The sequence below is a fragment of the Gadus morhua genome, chromosome 18, assembly GCF_902167405.1.
Source record: "Gadus morhua chromosome 18, gadMor3.0, whole genome shotgun sequence".
Classification (NCBI taxonomy): Eukaryota; Metazoa; Chordata; class Actinopteri; order Gadiformes; family Gadidae; genus Gadus; species Gadus morhua.
This window is the reverse complement of record NC_044065.1, coordinates 11,618,984-11,638,842: the sequence shown is the minus strand read 5'-3', so window position 1 is coordinate 11,638,842 and position 19,859 is coordinate 11,618,984. Positions and strand designations below refer to the sequence as shown.

At 44.4% G+C, this 19,859-nt stretch overlaps 2 protein-coding genes across 2 annotated transcripts; both read right to left on the bottom strand.

The window, feature by feature from the left end:
• Window positions 1-4,781: 4,781 nt before the first annotated feature.
• smim36 (small integral membrane protein 36) lies at window positions 4,782-7,852 on the bottom strand. Its single transcript, XM_030339525.1, has 2 exons — window positions 7,189-7,852; window positions 4,782-5,646 (listed from the first exon to the last, which is right to left on the bottom strand). Exon 1 carries the CDS (start codon window positions 7,804-7,806, stop codon window positions 7,381-7,383), a length of 426 nt encoding a protein of 141 aa, XP_030195385.1. The 5' UTR covers window positions 7,807-7,852; the 3' UTR covers window positions 4,782-5,646; window positions 7,189-7,380.
• A 7,599-nt stretch (window positions 7,853-15,451) lies between these two features.
• LOC115531694 (transmembrane protein 100) lies at window positions 15,452-18,442 on the bottom strand. Its single transcript, XM_030341095.1, has 2 exons — window positions 18,179-18,442; window positions 15,452-17,405 (listed from the first exon to the last, which is right to left on the bottom strand). Exon 2 carries the CDS (start codon window positions 17,360-17,362, stop codon window positions 16,850-16,852), a length of 513 nt encoding a protein of 170 aa, XP_030196955.1. The 5' UTR covers window positions 17,363-17,405; window positions 18,179-18,442; the 3' UTR covers window positions 15,452-16,849.
• Window positions 18,443-19,859: the final 1,417 nt, after the last annotated feature.

Genomic DNA, 19,859 nt, shown 5'->3' with positions numbered 1-19,859 from the left:
ATGTGTGGGTTATAGCCTACAGTGGATACATATGAAGGTTATATCTCGGGGGGTTTGTTGAAAGTGCTTGAAAAGGGATATGCTGTTCCATTTTTGTCCAGTAGATGGCAGTCCTGACTTTTTGTATTTTTACACAGCTGCGCCAAAGCAAAATAATGACAGCTATCAGGCTAAATATGCGTCGAGTGCTGTGGCCTGTAACACGCCACTCAAGTATATGGCCTAATAATTTACAAATTGAACAACTAACTCTGAAGGTTGCATACATTAATTAGTGAGATAGGGAGCTATGTGAACCAGCTAAACTAGATTTTACAGTTCATGATTATTATTCATTTCTTAATCTTACAAAGAAGAAAACTGAGGAATTCTAGCTCTAGATGTTATGACATCAGGTAAGTCTTCAACCTTACCTTATTTGTTTCCAGCAAAGATATGGTCAAATAGGCTTTAAAAACAAAGTATTCCACGGATACTGTTTGCATCGTTTGACCTTTCGATTATATGATAATATAATATGATGATATTTTTCCTTTAGTTTTCATAATCTCATAATCTGAAATGTCATAATGGGCAAGTTTGTTGTGCTGCATCGTTTGAAGGGGCGAAAATGGTCAAAATTGCTGGCGTCGTACTTCTGAATGCAATGGACGTTTCCGTTCAACTTGCTGAGTGTAACAAAAACATTTATGTCAATTCAGTTAGCATGTGATGTGAGTCGGATTTCTTTGATAGGAAAAATTCTTAGTGTGTTTGTGTGAGTGCGTGTGTGCGTGCGTGTGTGTGGTTCAAACTCCCTGTGTAGCGACAGTCAATCATGTTATCCTTTTCGCCCTTTAAAATGCCATTTACATAGTTTTCCATTAGTTGGTATTGGTGTTATATAACATTTTCCTGACGGCACTAAAAGGGAGTCAATTTTGGATCTGCAGTTAATCCACCGGTTTCGGATTCAGCCAAACAAATCTCAGAAGTTTTCTCTGAGGGATGGACACAGGACACTATCTATAAACTCTGGTTTCAGAAGTCGATTTAATTTTTATATATATACCTGTGTGTATATATATATATATATATATATATATATATATAGATAGATAGATAGATAGATAGATAGATAGATAGATCCTATTTTAATAGTGGGCCTGAGCGGCCGGGATACATTAATATATTAAATCACAAACCGAGTAAAATTATGAGGCTTTTTTTTTTACTAATTTACTGCAGGCTAAAGCCCACAAGCCCATAGCGCCCCCTTCTGCCATGCTAACGATAATGATCTGTATAAATATGTTATTTTATCTGACTTAAACAATGATCAGTCCAAACCGATCTCCAAACACTTTTATTACCGAATAATTTCCCACCACAAACAACTAATTATTAGGGATACATTTATCAAGGGATACATTTATCAATTTATCAACATTTATCAAATGCAAAATTGCATCCTATAAATAATTTATTCTACAAAAATCGACACTCCCAAAACCCCTCCCACTCACGACACGCAGCTAGTTTGCGTAATAAAGTTGCACATCCGAGTGGACACTGGATTTAAATGATAATTTTTCATCCAAAGAAAACTAAAGATTTTCGCAAAGAAATGTCATAATGTTAGGTTTTGCGTGAGGCTGCTTTGTGAACTACGGCTCGCTGCTCTCGACGCGAATGATATACATCACCACCCGCACTTGGAACTCCGGGAAAGACATGGTGATCTCTCTGCTCCACTTCACCGCTTTTTTCCAAGGGGAGGATAAAAGCATCGAAAGAGGTGAAAAGTTATGCAGATGGGGAGATTGTCGGCCTTGTGCACGCCAGTCGCACATACGATACATTTAGTTTTTCTCATTGTGTTTTCTCTACAGCCTTTAGCTGAACAATTGTACAATGAACGGTCAAACTCTTGACATGAACAATTTAAATTTAAACCCACAAACAATGTGTAATCCGGGGCATATAAAGACTGGGACCAGAAAATAATTACTTTCTTTCGATTGAAACCCATTCATATACGATCTCATAGGTCCCATGGGGTCTACCGGACGGGGCATGACTTCACCACTCTATTGAATTTATTTAATTCTGAAAGTCTCCTACCTAACCCGGTAGAGTTAACGCCTCGTTTCCACATACGTACATTCTCGTATGCGATCCAACCGTCTCCGACCGAAAGTCCATTCATTCCTATGTGATTCTCCGTAATGTCCGTTTTTCCTCCGAGACTCCTCCCCTCCGCAAAATTTCTGTCCGCTATGTCCGTAATATACGTTCAAAAAATGTAACTTTCGGCATCGTTTTACGGAGATACCGTATGAACGTTTTTATGTTTTTCACAAAACATGTAAGTAGGCCTACCTGGCAGGCAAATCTCCTCGCCGATCTCTTTCCAAGCCTGGTTGGTTTTGTTTTTATCTCTGTATGTGTCGATCCTCATGTTCCAAAGTACCGGTCTCCTAAAAACGGCCATTATCATACGTTCCCCCATCTTTTTGGCTGTCCGTAAATAAATTCATGTCCATACGTAAAACACTAGCGACCCCTTACGTAAATTTACGGAAGGACAGATACGAAAAACATACGTATTTGGAAACGAGGCGTTAGATTCTCTGCCCGAGATTGGGCCGATATTTCCCACCACTATCCTTGGCTGGGGCCGGGCCTTTGATCGAGCGTTTGTGTTTTGTTTTTTGTTTTTTTAATCATTGCTTTATTGGCCTAATCTGAGGAGAAATCTATGCCATAAACAGAAATATTATAGGCCTATCCTTTAGCACAGTAGGCCTAAGTATATGTGTACAAAGTTGCACACAAAAAAATATGGGATGCATCACAACGGGCCTGCTGTGCTGTGCAACTAGTTCATTCTCGTTCATTATCTGTGTTCATCATTTTTCACGTTTCATCATTCAGATCTTTTTGCAATCAATTCCATTTTGAATAAACAGCGCAGTTACAAGCAACTCCGACTTGTATTTGAGGAAGTCAGATAACAGCCCAAAACAATGTTGGGTTGAAATCGGGCTTGGGCTCATAATCACAGTTAATATGTTGGGCCTGGCCGGGCTCGGACAGAATGTGCACAGGCTCGGGTCGGGTTGGGCTTGATTTTCTGGACTCGATCTAAGCTCTAGGACCCGGGTCGACATAGCAAGCTTTTCTGGCGGGAAATAGCAGGCAGGGGGTTGTTATGAAACTCTTGTTCGGTGAGAGGAAAAAACACGCTGCAATTTTTTTCAATGACAAAATATCACAAACCGCCGTTGTGTGATAGACCCTTGCGTGTGGTTTCTTGTAAATATCTATATAAAGTTCCGGATAGACGGACACAGCAACAACAAGTTTTTCGTCAATTTTATTGTTTATGAGAGTGACGAGTCCTGCCCCCATCTGAATATGATTGGTTGCCAGAAAAGGAGAGGCTGTGACCACACCAACGGTTTTCGGAAAAGTTTAGATATTTTCAACTGGAAGCGCTGGGAGCGGATGCACAACAAAGGGGGAGCACCCTGAAAAAGGACGCTTCTGTGGACCCAGGTCCTAACTGTGGACTCAATCTTATACATGGCGACTTTATACTATACATGTGTCAGAAGATTTTAAATCAAGATTGCTGGTGATATGAATAGCATAGAATGCAATTGATACCTTGGCCACAGAACTTTTTGAAGTCTCTGAAACCGTGTTGGCAAATTATCCTTGCGTTGGATAATTTTTTCTCTGCAATAATCTTGCTGTTCAAATGTATTTAATATTTTTCTGATACAAAGAGTCAATAGAATGGTACTATTGCATTGGATCATTAAGCAGGGATTTCCGCTTTTAAATAAATGAGGCTGTGGTGGAGAGCCAAGGCGGTAAAATCAGGGCGCAGACTTAGGGCTGGAGAGGGAGTGAGGTCAGTGACCCCAGCTGTACGAAGTGGCGGGTGAGTTTATCTTATACCTTCTCAAATACTCTTCAACCACCTAATGTCTGTAAACGTATGATTCAATTTAGGAGCCAAAAATCTAGGCTATAACCTAGTGGTGGGATACCGATTTTTTGTTCAGCTGCTGCTTTCAAGTAAAGCTCCACTCACGTCCACCAATGGGTCTATTTTTAGCTCAGACGAGGTCTGAAAGCGGGCCCTTACATTGGCATTGTTATTGCCATGCCTTACCTACTGAGCTATGCAAGGCCATGGATCTTCCTCGGTGGAATGTCCGACATCCCAGCCGCTCAGCCACCATGTTGGCCTCCATGGCGCCTCAAAGTTCTCACTCGAGTCTTCGGTGTCAGGTGCGTACGCGGCATTGGTGATAAGCAGCGAGCACAAATGCCAGTCTGTCAACAACCTGGTGGAGTTTATATAACCCCCCAACCCTCTCCAGCAAAGAGACACACACACCACCAAAAAAACTGATAATACGTAGTGCTGTAATCCCACAAACATGATATATGGCAGGGAGAATATCTGCGTAATACGTGCAAGCCCCTACCATTGGTCCCTTGAGTTGGCTGGCATGACGGCTACTGACTGAGCCGCCCGGCCCATTCGTTTTTTTGGTTGTCGTTTTTTTTAGCGGGTTTTATTTATCTAAGCGGATTTGGCGTTGCTGAATCTGTTGCTGCACGAGCACACGCTAAAGGCCCTGGTGTTGTTTCATCTCTCTGGACCGTGTCAGGGCCAATCAGCTGCCGGGGCCCTGTTGACGGCCTGGAAGGTCTCCTGGGAGCAGGCCATGGCTGACATCGATGCAGGCGCTGTTTATTACTTAAACATGGTGCTTGGGTGGTTCTTTTTCATTTTTAATTCAACAATGTACGGAATTATCTAAGACAGGGGATAGATACGTTTACTTGCCACCATTCCTTAGAGCATGTATTCGATTCCAGGAGTGACATAAACATCCTTCCGGAGGTGACTGGAGGAAGTACAACAAATAAATAGTTATTATAAAGGAAATTTAGAACATGTTGTACAACATTGTCGTTGTCGATGTTTCATCATGTATAATTGCATCAAGAAGAGATGAAATGGGGAATTTATTTCCCAATCTCTTTTCAGCCAATATTATTATAAACGTATTTAATCATTGATATATTGTTAGATTGTCTAATATATAACTAATATATGATATGTATACAGTATATATAAAATAATAGCTGGCACTCATCCAATTGTAGGACACCAAAGTTCGGAAAACATTTAAAACATTTGAATAAGTAAAAACAAACACAGAATCATAAAAGCCAGAAGAAATAAAGGTAAGTGAGAGTTGGCAAAAGAAAGGCTATGGGGTTGCGTTGCCTCTTCCGTCCATTTATACACGTTCATCTCAAATGTAGCAGTTCCAATTATGTCTAAGAAGCTGTCGCAAATCCTGTCTCCTTGAGTCTTTGGAGGGATCGTTCCGACTTGTTTGACTGGAGAGTGCGTTTACGGTTGAAATGTTTTGTTTCAACAGTACTTCGCCATACATCACTTGATCTGAATAGAATACTTCTGTTCTGGTGTTGTCTGAGCCAGGTCCGATGTGACCAGGGCTGCCTCATGCTGAGGAAGACGGGTGGGAAGGTTCTGGTAACTTGAGCCAGAAGGTGGTGCGGGATGTACTTTACTGTTGGTCTTTTTTTTCATCCCAGAGTTATCCTGTTTCCCTGCAAAATGGGGCCAGAAGAATCATTGTTATAATGGATCCAAGCAAGAGTTTTTCTGGACACAGAAACTATTTAGAACGATTTTACGATCATAACGACTGAGGTATGAATGATATATGCATATCCATTGAGTGAATGCCTGTATGTCCAACTATCTCCCCCATCATTCTGAATGAATGCTGTTCATTCACAGACTAGAGGTGTGCAAAGCTAAGGTCGAATGCTACACTAAGTGCTATGCTAAGCATTTGATGCTGCGCTAGAAAAACGTGGCGATCCAGATGGTCATGCAGAGCCACTTAGCCGGACAAAGCACTTAGCTAAGGGCACCTTAGACAGGAGGGGGATAGCACACATGACTCCATTGCTGTTCAGACTGTACTGCCATAAGTCTGTTTGCACGTAAACATCTGTTGATGGACGGAGCTGGGTGAGTCATGCTATCTCTGACGTCAAAGAGCCGAGTGACGTTCCCACGACAAGCACGCTATACGTCAGTCCATCCATTCATTATTTCCTGTGTGAGTGGTGTTGTGGCTGATCTGATCTCCAAAGACTTCACAGAGACATTGCCAACAGAGAATCAAGGTGTAAGGCGCGGTGAAATGGGAGCAAACCCCATTCAAAGTCAGTCAAAATGTATATGTGGAGTCCTTAATCACAGGGATCACAAAGTTTTCATTTTTTAACGAGTGGTACGGGTTTAGGGCAACTTGGTCATGGATGCCCTACAGGTAGATTGGAGTTTGAACCAAGAGCATTTCTGCTTGGTGTCAAACATAACTAGCCTACCCTGACGCCGTTTTGGTGTCCTCTGTTTGACGTCTCCCCCCCCCCCATTATTCTATAAGCAAGAATCATGACCATCATCATAGCAGCTGATTTGCGACCTTTAGCATGGCACTCCAGTGGGTTATTTATGCATGGTTAACAACTGAATCTCCTGAGCTATGGGGAAAGCCATAATTGCAGACAATCATTGTTTTTCATACGTGCGTGATTAGAAGAGCCGCCCTTGGAATAACTAGTACTCCATGTGTTCCATATGTCGATTACAGGGCAGGGGGAATATGTGCCAGTTGGCAGTCTATGGTGTAATCTGCATGTAAGATGTACACAACGGCTAAATTGGTCTTACAAGGAGACGTGTATATCTTCAACCCGCTGTAACTTACAACAGCTTTCCAGATGTGAAAGCCGTTATCCCCGCCCAAAGCCATATTTTGTAAGCATATGTTACACAACACTGTGATAAGTATGTTGTTTAGTCTAAATGTTGCATGTGTCAGTATACCTGAATGTGTATGCGTGTGTTGCACTATTTACATGTCAACCGGCCTATCGACATTTTAGTTGTGCCCATTTACAAGCATCCTAAATCCAGTGAAATTCTTTTGACACAAGGAGATTAATTTGCCAATATCTCTATGATGATGTGTAATAACCTCCTAATGCACAATGTTCAAGCTGGCTTTACCCTGATATAACGAACAGTGACCTTGAAAAAATTAAACATATTTGAAGTTTGTTCCCCATGCTCACCTCTGCAACTTGGGCGTCAGCGTTCACAGGAAGTATTCCATAAATCGTTATTTTTTTGTTGTTGTTCAAAATATATACAAATATGTACAGGTCTATAAAAACAATACTGTACAGAGTGACAGGAGCAGCAAGTGCCACCAAAATAACCCAGACGTCTCCTCCACCTCAGCCTCCTTCTCCCTCACTGAACCCTCAGACAAGGGTACTCCTCTTCTCCCTCTCCCTCTCCCTCTCCCGCTCCCTCTCCCGCTCCCTCTCCCGCTCCCGGTGGAGGTCCGGCGTGGGGTGTTCGGCGTGCCCGGGCACCATCTCGGTGGGCTCGTATCGGGTGGAGGTTGGCGAGTTCTGCATCACCACCAGTCGAATGGGCGACTGGCCGGAGTGGGTCCCTGAGGCCCCCGTGGCCGACCCGGGGGGGCCGGCGGAGGAGGCGGCGGAGGCGGCGGCCGGTGCCGGCGTGTCATCGGGCGCGTACTCCTTGGAGGGGTCCTTGCCCCGGCAGTCGTACAGGATGCAGGAGATGAGGAAGACCAGCAGGAGGATGACGTAGCTGGCCACCAGAATGATGAGGTTCAGGGTGACGGGGTCGATCTCCAGGTAGAACTCCATGAAACCCATGGCGCCGACGCATATCTCTCGGCCCGCCGCCGGAGGTGAAGGTGGGGTGGGGACGGAAAGGGGGGGGGGGGGGGATGCTGCTAACCTGCTGGATCAAGAGCCGTGGGGGAGGGGGGAGGGGGTCAGGCGATGGCAGAGAGGAAGGAAGACCACAGAGAGGGAGATGGGGAGGGAGGTAGAGTGAGAGGGAGCAAGAGAGAGAGGGTGCAGGGTTGTAGTGATGGAGGTTTGAGGCCGCGTGGGGAATCAGAGTAGGAGCAGATGATGACTGTCCGGTGATGATGTCAGTTACAGTGGACAAGGCAAAGACAGCTGGGTCGAGCGGAGCGTGGGAGAGAAAGAGAGGGGGAGAGGGAGGCAAACAGGGAATGGCATCACAGAGAAATGAAATGAGAGGATCAGCAAAGAGCATCAGTGAGTGACAGCCAGTAGAGAGAGAGCGAGAGAGAGAGAGAGAGACGGTGAGGGACAGAGAGAGACAGCAGGCTGGGATGGATATGAAGGCTTTGTGCTCAAAGGATGTTAATCCGCACTGCTCCTCCAACCTTGAATTTCTGCAGCCAATGACCAAAGCTGCTCAGTTTAATAACTTAAGCTTCCATTTTAATTTTACCAACTGAACATCGAGTGGCAGGTTGGAGTAGGCAAAATTATGCACAGCAAAATGGAGGATGTGAATTCATAAATCTGTGCGCCATCACACACACACACACACACACACACACACACACACACACACACACACACACACACACACACACACACACACACACACACACACACACACACACACACACACACACACACACACACACACACACACGTCATACAGGCCTATCAGCTTGCCACCAGCGTCACTTTCAGGATTTGGGGAATCATGTCATTTGTATTAAATAACCGTAATATTATGTCACATTAGGTGATTAGTTTTAGATTTGAAATTAAATTAGATTAAAAGCATGTACAGTCAGATAACGCAGCTTGTCTTATCTCTAAATGTGCATTTCCCACTTTCTTCCTCCACCCGACCGGGGTTTGACCTTGTTGTTTAGTTGTTGTTGTTTAGTTACCGTGGCCCTCCCTTGAACAGTGTATTGGTGATGCGCTTTTTGTCATCCACCACATGGATTTAATTAACGACAGGAAGGGAGCCGCGTTTCTCCATTGAGGCCATATGTCGTGTGTCTTGGCACAATAGGAGGAGTAGATCCTTGATCTATGTCTGACTAAAGCCTTTCCAGCGAGCCATTGATCCTAGTGTGTGTGTGTGTGTGTGTGTGTGTGTGTGTGTGTGTGTGTGTGTGTGTGTGTGTGTGTGTGTGTGTGTGTGTGTGTGTGTGTGTGTGTGTGTGTGTGTGTGTGCTGTTTTGTCTTTTTGCATCTGTTCTTATGAAACGTATGGTACATCTGCCTCTTTTTTTGGGTACAAATTGATATGTGTACGACAATGTGTACGACATATGTTTGTGCGCTGTTTTCATTGTGTTTACAAAGGCTAAAGACTGCAGGGAACAGCCACAGAAGGCAGCCATTTCTAAAGCCCTCATGACGATAACCAGAGATTATAAAATGGAAATCTTCCGCCAAAGGTCACAAAAAAAAAGATCTAAGCTGCTTTTTGGCTAACACTTGCTCTGGCCATCAAACTCATTGACATGGCTATTTCTGTCACTAGGGGTCAGATAGTGTAGTGGGTAGCAGGCTGTTTGACTCACAGCCACAAGGTTCTTGGTTAGATGGTTAATGGCCACAGTGCCTGTAGTCATCATTGAGCACGTTGCCTAACACTTGCCTATCTAAATAAAGTATAAGTCACTTTGTATGCAAGCGCCTGATAAATTACCAAATCATAACTAGTATTTAAACATTCCACCTTTTACCGTCGTCTCTAGTATGATCAACATCTAAACCTACTTAGGAATACTTTGATTACGAATCCCTGATCCAGAACCTTGAATGGATTCAGTGAATCCATTCCACTCCATTCAGCGAATCCATCCATTCAATTCAGTGAATCCATTCAAGTCTGGATGGGTTAATTTGTTGTGATGATGTCACATTGTAGTAACAACTATAAAATAGGATATACAAACAGAGTTGCTATTTTCCATCTCATAATTGAATCCATTCTAATCCATCCTGTTTAGTCTAATAGGGGCGACACCTGTGATTATAATCCCAATCCGAGTGCTGACACTCTAGGGGGGCCGTTGGTATTAGCCACACACTGACGCATCCATAAATGTATCATAGCAATGGTCATTATGGGGTCATGTTTAAGAAAGTTACCTCTAAAAAGATAGATATTTCGCAGGCTTCATTCATGAATGTAATGCATAATGTGGGTATTGTGGCATTTAATTTGATCTTATCTCATGTTATTTTGTGTTGCATGATCTCAATGTATTTGATTGTATCTTGCCCTGTTTTATCTGATCTCTAATCAGTCTTGGTGGTATTCTGTTTGGGCATGATCAATCTCAAACACATTATTGCAGATCCAACTCAAATTACTGGTCGCGTTGTAAAAGTAGTTTTTTTGTTGTGGTTGAGAATCCTGTGGTGGAAGGCAAAAACATTAACAAATGAGATGCTGCTGAAAAACAGGAACCATGTAACTCTGCGCTCCAGTCTGTAATCCACTTAACCCCTCTCTTTGTCCCGATGAAATGCGATCCAAATGAAAAGAGAATGACCAGGCACTCAGAACAAATGACAGTGAAACAACAGAATCAGGATATACCAGTGCGAGGCACCTCTGTACTATCCTCGACCGCAGACTGATGAGTGAGGACCAGGCGGAGTGGTGTAAAAATAGCAGTCTTCACAAATACCTCAAGGCGGATGTCCCAGCTAGGAGTGAGAGGACCCAAACAAGCTGAAACGACCTGCCAATGGTTCCGTGGCTCACATGTCATTATATGCAGTCCGACCAGCCTGCTCTGGTTTGAGTCACTGGGACTTCCCCGGAAGGCTTTGTATGTACTGCTTTGTACTGTTTATAATTTAGAAACTCATTTCAGCCTTGGAGTTCATTTCGATACACATCATTAACAACCAGGGGAAGGGTAAGGCATTTGGTTCAAGGATCCCGACAAGCAAAGCTTGGGGATTGAACCCAACACTGTTCAAATGACCACACCTGACTTTTACATCTATGATTGTTATAACCTATTCATTCAAATGTTTCACGTATGTGTGGCCATATTGTTTGTGTATGTATGTATGTATGTATGTATGTATGTATGTATGTATGTATGTATGTATGTATGTATGTATATATATATGTGTATATATATAGGTATATATATATATGTATATGTATATATGTATATATATATATATATATATATATACACACACACACACACACACACACACACACACACACACACACACACACACACACACACACACACATATATATATATATATATATATATATATATATATATATATATATATATATATATATATATATATATATATATATATATATGAAGGCCCTCCTATCACGAGTAAAGTGAATTCCTTACAGAGTCAAACAACACACTTCTCTTCAATCTGTTTAAGCTTTTCAGGCAATTAATAAGGAGAGGGGAGACAGAAAGTCTAGAGCTTAAGCCTGAAAGACAGCAGATATTTCTAAAAATAAAGAATGAAAAAGCTTATCGTAAACGGTGAAGGAGAGCAGTACTAGCTTATGCGTGAAGCCCGAAGACAAAAAGGTTGCAAACTCGGACATGAGGGTTTATTTTATTAAGAGACTTTCCTACGTAGACTGGTGGCACCTGGAGGAAACAATCAGAGAACCGCTGCCTTATTGCTCGGGAAGGCCACCTACTTTTGTTGCGAAAGTACTTTGTATTTTACCTCCAAAATGAAGCTGGCTGTATGTTTAGGCCTCCACGGAGCTAGTTTGATTGTCAAGGCTATGAGAACACGCCGGTCAACTCTAACGGATGGCAGAACGCTCTTATCACTATGACTGATCCTCAGCTCCAATGGCAGTGCCCCTGTTTTACTGTGGCGGCCATTCTGTCTGAACACAATGTGAACTTCCTTCATTCGGCCAAACTTTGCGCTGTGCCCGCCCCACCCTATCGCCTGTAGCCCCAACCAGAGGACCTACATCATAGTGAGCACACTTAAAAAATGTTGGCCGATCAGCCACCTTTTAAATCAATCCACACATGAACAAAATGAAAGAGTGATGCACAATGCAAAAAAGAAAAAGGAAAAAGTATGTCAACAAAGAAAGAAAAAGCTTTGTCATAGCCATGGAGAGGAAGTGCCTCGCCTGCTCAAGTGGGACTAGCTGTGCCCCGCTGCCATTGTTGTTAGCGCCGGCACAGTAGCTGCTAGGTGGGTACCAGATGAGAAGGTAGTGTGTGGGGGCCAAAAGCACACAGGAGGGGCCTCGCCAGTCGCTTATCAGAAGATCTGTCCCCCTGTAGACACATCGGAGCCAGCAGTGTTTGTGCGCTGCAGCCCAGATGCATGTGGAGGGAGACGTGTGCTCAAGATGTTTTTTTATGAGTCATTCACATTAGAAGCCGTTTTTTCGTTTTCTGTTTCTGTAAAAAAAAAAAAATATCTATCAGATCTTATTGGAACCTCTTTGATTCCTTCACTTTTTTGTCGAACATCAAGCCATGTGCTTCATTTTACTCCAAGATCTTAGAGGGAACGCGTATATTTGAAATGTGTCGGGGGAAATCGTTTTCAGATGTTTTATAGAGCCTCATGTTTTGAACCAGAATTTGATTCAAGTTTAGCTGTTGTAAAAAATCCGGGCTCGTCACCACTTACTGTTTCCCAGTTAAATTAAAAAGAAGGTTTAAACCTCAGCCCATTGAATAGTCGCTTCCACAAACAACATCAATTGAATGTTCCATTTCATGTGTCTTTGATATGTAAAAATCCTCCAAATTAATAGGAGTTCAATATATATACTTTTTTTTTTTTTAAACCAACCTTGGATTTTAACTGCTGGATGACTGGGCCCTCAGTGACTTCTAACAAAGCTATCATATCAGCCTTCCTATCCCGTCATCACAAAACAAAAGAACAGCACTTTAATGGCAAGGGGCCCATCTTGGTTCTAAGCAGGCTGGATAGGGGAGCTGAATGCGGGGGCCCGCTAGGTGAATAAGGCCCAGGAAGCAATTAGCAGCCTCTGAATATCTGCAGGGTCCACTTTCAGGATTATTATATAATACTCAAACAAACGATGAACCCAACAAAAGGCTATTCCCAACACTGAACCATGACATATTCTTTGTGAGCCACCAGGAACAGAAACGGTGGCCGTGCTGGCTGGAGGCTTCTGGGGGGACCTCGGGGAACTGGTCAGAGTTTTTGGTAAAGGATGTGGAGTCACAGACAGACCTCCAGCTTCCCCAACCTTCCCACCAAAACCTCCCACTGAGGTCAGGCTCCCTGTAACAGTCCCAGCTCCCACTGAGGTCAGGCTCTCTGTAACAGTCTCACCTCCCACTAAGGTCAGGCTCTCTGTAACAGTCCCACTGAGGTCAGGCTCCCTGTAACAGTCCCAGCTCCCACTGAGGTCAGGCTCTCTGTAACAGTCTCACCTCCCACTAAGGTCAGGCTCTCTGTAACAGTCCCACTGAGGTCAGGCTCCCTGTAACAGCCCCAGCTCCCACTGAGGTCAGGCTCTCTGTAACAGCCCCAGCTCCCACTGAGGTCAGGCTCTCTGTAACAGCCCCAGCTCCCACTGAGGTCAGGCTCTCTGTAACAGCCCCACCTCCCACTGAGGTCAGGCTCTCTGTAACAGTCCAAGCTCCCACTGAGGTCAGGCTCTCTGTAACAGTCCCAGCTCCCACTGAGGTCAGGCTCCCTGTAACAGCCCCAGCTCCCACTGAGGTCAGGCTCTCTGTAACAGTCCCAGCTCCCACTGAGGTCAGGCTCCCTGTAACAGCCCCAGCTCCCACTGAGGTCAGGCTCTCTGTAACAGCCCCAGCTCCCACTGAGGTCAGGCTCTCTGTAACAGTCCCAGCTCCCACTGAGGTCAGGCTCCCTGTAACAGTCCCAGCTCCCACTGAGGTCAGGCTCTCTGTAACAGCCCCAGCTCCCACTGAGGTCAGGCTCCCTGTAACAGCCCCAGCTCCCACTGAGGTCAGGCTCTCTGTTACAGTCCCATCTCCCAGTTCCCACATCTCCCTGGTACATTGCGTGTCGAGTCCTTTCCGAAACAGATTTTTTTTGTCAGGGTGTGTGAGAAAGGGGAAGGGAGGAGGTGGAAGGAGGAGGGTGGGGTATGGTTGGCGGAGGTCACACAGGAGACAAAATGATCTAAAGGAGGGAGAGAAGGTGACCAAAATGCCACTGTGCTACACCTCCGGGCTCCAGGATCGGACACAAGCAGGTTTCTCTGTGCCAGGAAAAAGAGGGTTTTGTGTGGAACGGGGACTTCCACTCCGAACCCTTTCCCCTCAGCTCGCCATAACACTTAACCCTTACACCCCTCCCTTCAAATGAACCCCTCCCTGCCCTCCACCCCTGACCCCTTCCTCCTCCCACAGTCACAGATGGACAATGACATCATCACCATTTCCAGATATAAAATGTTTCATAAACCGCTTATTTATAAAAAAGCTGTACAGGTGATTATGTGTATACATGTAAGATATCATAAGCAGATCATAAACCACTTCTGTTGCAATAGTGGAATTATTTGTGATCAGCATTATTTGCACTGCAGACTTAGGGTCCTTAAAGTCGAATACATTCAATTATGGATAATTGCATTTCCAAATCATCCCCCTCCTTGAAAATGTAAAGCGATCAAAGCACAACCTGACAACGGCTACATTATAGCATGAACAAACCAAGGAAAAACATGGAAGACATAACCTCCCTCAAGATTAAATCCAATTACAAGACGACTTTAGACGAAGACTTCACTGGAGCTTCACTAAACTACCGTGTGCACTCAAGCCTTCGAACGGCGGTTGTGGATGACGATGATAATAAAACCATGAGAGGGCGGTTGCTACTGGTTGCCGTCTGTGTTGTCTGTGTGGTTATGCCCCGTAGTCCCGTGTCTATTTTAGCCTCTGGTCTGCCTCAAGCTCTGGGTGAGAGCAAGTGACCTGGTGATGCAACCGGCACAAATACGTTGTGTTCTTTTTCTCGTCCTCGTTGTTTTTCTGTCTTCAAATATCTCTACCCTTTTTGATCTCTTCTGACCTCTTCCACCCACTCGTTGATAATGTTTGGTTCCCTCACTCCTACTCTCTCCTCACTCCTCCAGACATCTCTTCTTGTCTCTCTTCTCCCGTCTCAACCTAGTTTCTCTGTCCTTCTCTCAATGTGTCCCTCTCTCACTGTGTCCCTCTCCCACCTTGTCACTCTCTCTCTTTCTGTGTGACATTCATAGGATGCTCCATTCCAGGGGAGATAAAGTTAGCACAAGTTAGCCTGGTGGCTAAAACATTAGCAACCGAGGGGGATAATGTATTAGTTGGCCCACTGTCATGATGGATCGCTAGGCAACACCGAACACAAACACACCCCAAGTGAGCAACTTTCCGCTGTGTCTTTCCGATCATCTTCAAACTGGTTTTAGAAAGAAGGTATCAACGGCCACATCAGTATTAAATTCACCCTCAATCACGGGCACTTAAAGTATCATGGGTTTATTAGAACGGATATGTCACAAAAAGATTTACAGGGACCTGCAATGAATAACGCTAGGAAAATTAGATGGTTTATGCCCTCGTGAGGGGGTATAATTGTAAATTTCGATTGACATTTAATTTCTACCAAGATTAAGATAGTGATAGGCTGTAGGTTATTCTTGTCACTAAGGTTTGCATATGGTGTATACAGCATGGAATATGTTTATTTGTTGGTTATCACCATTGAACATAGTGCACTAGAGTTACAATCATACACATGCATGTCAGACTTCAGATCAGCAGGGACTGAAATGTCCTTTGTCTCAGAGAGTTTAGGAAAAATAGCTACACAGCTACACAATAATAAAGTACCTATTAAAGATAAGTAGACAAATCTACCATTTAGCAGCACTGAGTCACAGAAACGCTGGCAGGAATTCCTTGTTAATGCATCTTACCCTCAGCCATGTCGCAGTGTTTAAACACTACAGTTGTCAAGGATACGAGCACTAGAATTTCGGTTGGCTGGGAATGCCCCAACTCCTGACCTTTCCAAACCTTTCAACGAGGATGAGTGTTCCTTCTTGTTCAAAAGGGTTTGCCAATTATGCACTAAAATGAAGGACTCCCTCAAGAACTCTGTCTCAATCATAAGCATTTCAGGAAGAATGAAAAGATCAAGACATTCATTGTCCATTTCCCAGAAATACAGTAGTACAGCCAAATATCTAGAACGTTTTTTGTATGTATTGTTCAGTTCAGTTATTATTTGGGTCTTTAATCCTGGATCATAATACACAACTTTGTAATCTAAATTAGGCCAACAAGGATGACAAGCTAGATACATAATGTATAATGAAATATGTCCTAAGGATTATCATAACACAAGCCCTGAAATAAAAGGGGACATTAGGTATTTTAATTAATGAAGTATTAGTTACTCTTTTGGGCTCTCTAGGTTGGATTCTTGACTTATAATGTATAAAATGTTCATCTTCAGCTGTTGTTTATTCCTTCCGCAATCATCCATTGTTTTGAGTCTTTCTGCTATTATAATCCTTGTGTCCATCACACATCCCTGCCTGTCAACTAAAGTACAAATAGCTTGGTCCATGTCCTTATAACTTCTTACAGTTTATAGAGGAGTGACAGTGAGCTGTGAGGGCTCCATTTAGTGTCGTGATCGCCTTCAGTCTTCAGTCTGTTTATTCGGTTACATTCACCGCAATGTTACAGTTCCTTCTTCAACCTATCCCGAAACGATTCAAACTGCTGGGGGTCCTGTTTCAAAGGTCACAAAAAAGGGACATTGAATTATGATTGGGGGGATTGGGGTGGTCTCCAGGATCCACACCCAATCCTTTAACTGGCCCTGAAAGTCGTCCAAGTTAGGGTTAGGGCTAGGCCAGGAGGGCGTCGTGGTTGAACATGAGTGCGGTCGTGCTCTCCCGCCGCTTGTCCCTGCTCTTCTTCCTCCTCCTCAGCCTCCAGCACACGGCGCTGGAGCCCAGCAGGCCCAGCCCGGCTGACAGCAGCACCAGGCCCAGCACCGAGATGGTGGAGCCGTGCGAGTTGAAGGCGTACGCCACCGCCGTCACCACCACGCCGGCGATGAGCACCACGACGCCGAAGGGGATCGTGCAGCGGTAGCACGACATCTCGGCGCCCCCCGTGGCGGCTGTCAGCTGGAGCTCGTTGATGAGCGGCACGGTGGTCACGATGACCTTCCTGGTGTCCTTTTTGGATGGCGTGGCCGTCGCAGTCGTCGTCGTCGTCGTCGTCTTCGAGTCCACGGACGCCGTGGACAGGGTAGGCGTTTTCATGGAGCTCTTGGGGGGTTTTGGGGCGCCTTTGGAGGTGTGCGGGTCCTCGCCCGACACAGGGATCGTGCTAGCGAGGAAAAGGTGCGCCATCTTGAGGGGGACGTACGTTCTCTGGCGGTTGTGGAAGAGCTAACTGAAAGGGGAAAACATACACACATATTAGCAGCCACACATGAGCACACTTTATACTTTTCCACTCACTTGTCTACATAATCATTATGAAGGGCTTATATTATTGTGATAATGAAGCATATAGCCTAATGTCAATGCTTAGCAATCACAGATCTTTGTTTGACCAACTACTCAATTTCCAGCTATTTCACATTGCTGTGGTACAGAAGACCATCAAGTAGGGTATAGTAACATCAAATAATTGACATTGAAGCAGCCTAGCTTTCTGGCATAGGCTACACATTGAATAAGCATTTAGTAAGATATTAAATCTGCCATGGCGGTTATGTTAGTGAAGGCATTCCATGCAGTAGGACACGAGGACGGTTGTCATCCTATATGCATAACTTTCAGATTCCCTGGAGAGCGTGAGCCAACATTATAGAACACCTCGGTGAAACGGGAGCTGGGACTCGAGTAAACAGTCTGGTCTAATTATGACACCCAAGATGTGTAGCCTACTATTTAAAAAACACTGACGCAAGACTGGCAGTTATCACTCAGCGACCATCGACGCGTGATGCTTTTCCCGGCGTGGTCGCAGGCTGACTGCTGACCAGCGCTATTGCACATTAGGGCGCTTAATTAGCGTCACTTATTTAAATGTATACATTTAAATTGAGGTTGCATACAGCCTTTTTGAAAGCCTCTAATGATAGTATTATACAGTTGTCGTGGAAAACCTATTCGTAAGAAACCAGATTGAGGAAAAAAATATAGATAAAAAAAACTTACTGGTAAAAAGGACGGATGGTTATTCTTCATCTCTTGCCACAATGTTGCAAATCAGAAAAGTACGGTACCCGCATGATATCGTTCACCAAACACTTGGCAGCGACCCTCTAAAAGTCTCCGGCTCTGAGGATATATATCCGACTGTTCTCAATAGTTCTCTTCATAATCAAGAGGCTTCAAACAACTGCATACGTGCGTCCACTGAGTGGCTCACTGCCATGAATGTGTGAAGTGCCTTGACACCAGGAGGAATAAGGGGGGAGACCGACAGTCAAGTGTGGGAGTGTCCTGCAGTTTTGGGCGCACGTGCACGCTCGACACGACTTTCCCCCTCCTTACCTACTGAGCATTTAACTCTTCCCTTACTTCTCTATCCATCTGAACATCTATTTATCTGCTTGTCTGTGCTTATATCTGTGCATATCTACACACACACACACACGCACGCACGCACGCACGCACGCACGCACACACACACACACACACACACACACACACACACACACACACACACACACACACACACACACACACACACACACACACACACACACACACACACACACACACACACTAGCACTTCTTCTATAATAATACATAACCTTGTTTGTTTTGTAGATGCACTCTGAACACGCGCGTCAGTCTGAAGATGGGTGTGTTGTATTGTATAGATGTTACTCAGGATCTGGCGGGGGGAGCAGAATGTTTACTGGACAGGGGCTCTACCCAGGAGCTCTTCCTTCCCATGCCCCACTCCTTCCCTAATCCACATATCCTTTCCATAGTGCAGCAGCACAACACAGCTGCAGTCACCTACAGTCCGTTCCCTCTGTGCTGCCGGTGGCTCCACTATGCATTCACACGCTATCATCTACTACAGTTGACCTGACTTAGAACTGCTGTGTGTGATGTTACAAACTGGGCCATAGGGTTTGAAACATTGTTATTGTTAAAAGAGAATGCAGTTTCCAAATCAATGCAATCCCCTCAAAGCTATGTTCAAGTGGGAGGATTGTTTGTTTGTGTTATGTTCTTTTAAGTCACCGTCTTTCACTCCACATTTAATCATTGACACTTTATATCAAAGTGAGCCAGTGAGGCTAGGATTTCCCAAGAATAATCAATGCATGCAATGAAAGTTGGAGCAACTAAAGAAATACTTCACACGCTTGCACAAGATGACAACTGGCATGAAGAATAGAAAGAGATGGTTAGTAGGTTTTCCTTCCAGAATTTTACCAATATCCCATAAAAAGGTTCTTTCAAACTCAAAGTTTGTGTTTTATTGTTACTTTTCATAGATTTGCTTTATTACATTTCCATTCTTTGAAGAATGCAGGGATATGGTTAATGAAATCCGATGCAACAAAACACACTTCCTGAAACATATCAAAATCAATACAGCCATACAAGACCACTTGACGAAGTCCCTTTGGGGTTCCCCGCCCCATCCAGGCCGGGGGCCCGTCTAGACCCGGCGCGGAGACATCTGGTCTGAGTTAGCTGAGGGCCGTACATCAGAGGAGGATGTGTTTATTGTGCTTCTCCTGTGTTGTCCATTGGAGCCCAGAGGAACCTTTGGTCTGACTCCAATTGGGTGTCACATCTGTCAAACGCTGGGTGGGGGCCGGGGATGTTTGTAGAGAGGAAATTGGATATTGACAAGCGCTGCTGGATTAAT

Excerpts from the sequence above, each read along its gene's own strand:
- smim36 (XM_030339525.1), bottom strand. The coding sequence starts at position 7,806 with ATGGGTTTCATGGAGTTCTACCTGGAGATCGACCCCGTCACCCTGAAC.
- LOC115531694 (XM_030341095.1), bottom strand. The coding sequence starts at position 17,362 with ATGGCGCACCTTTTCCTCGCTAGCACGATCCCTGTGTCGGGCGAGGAC.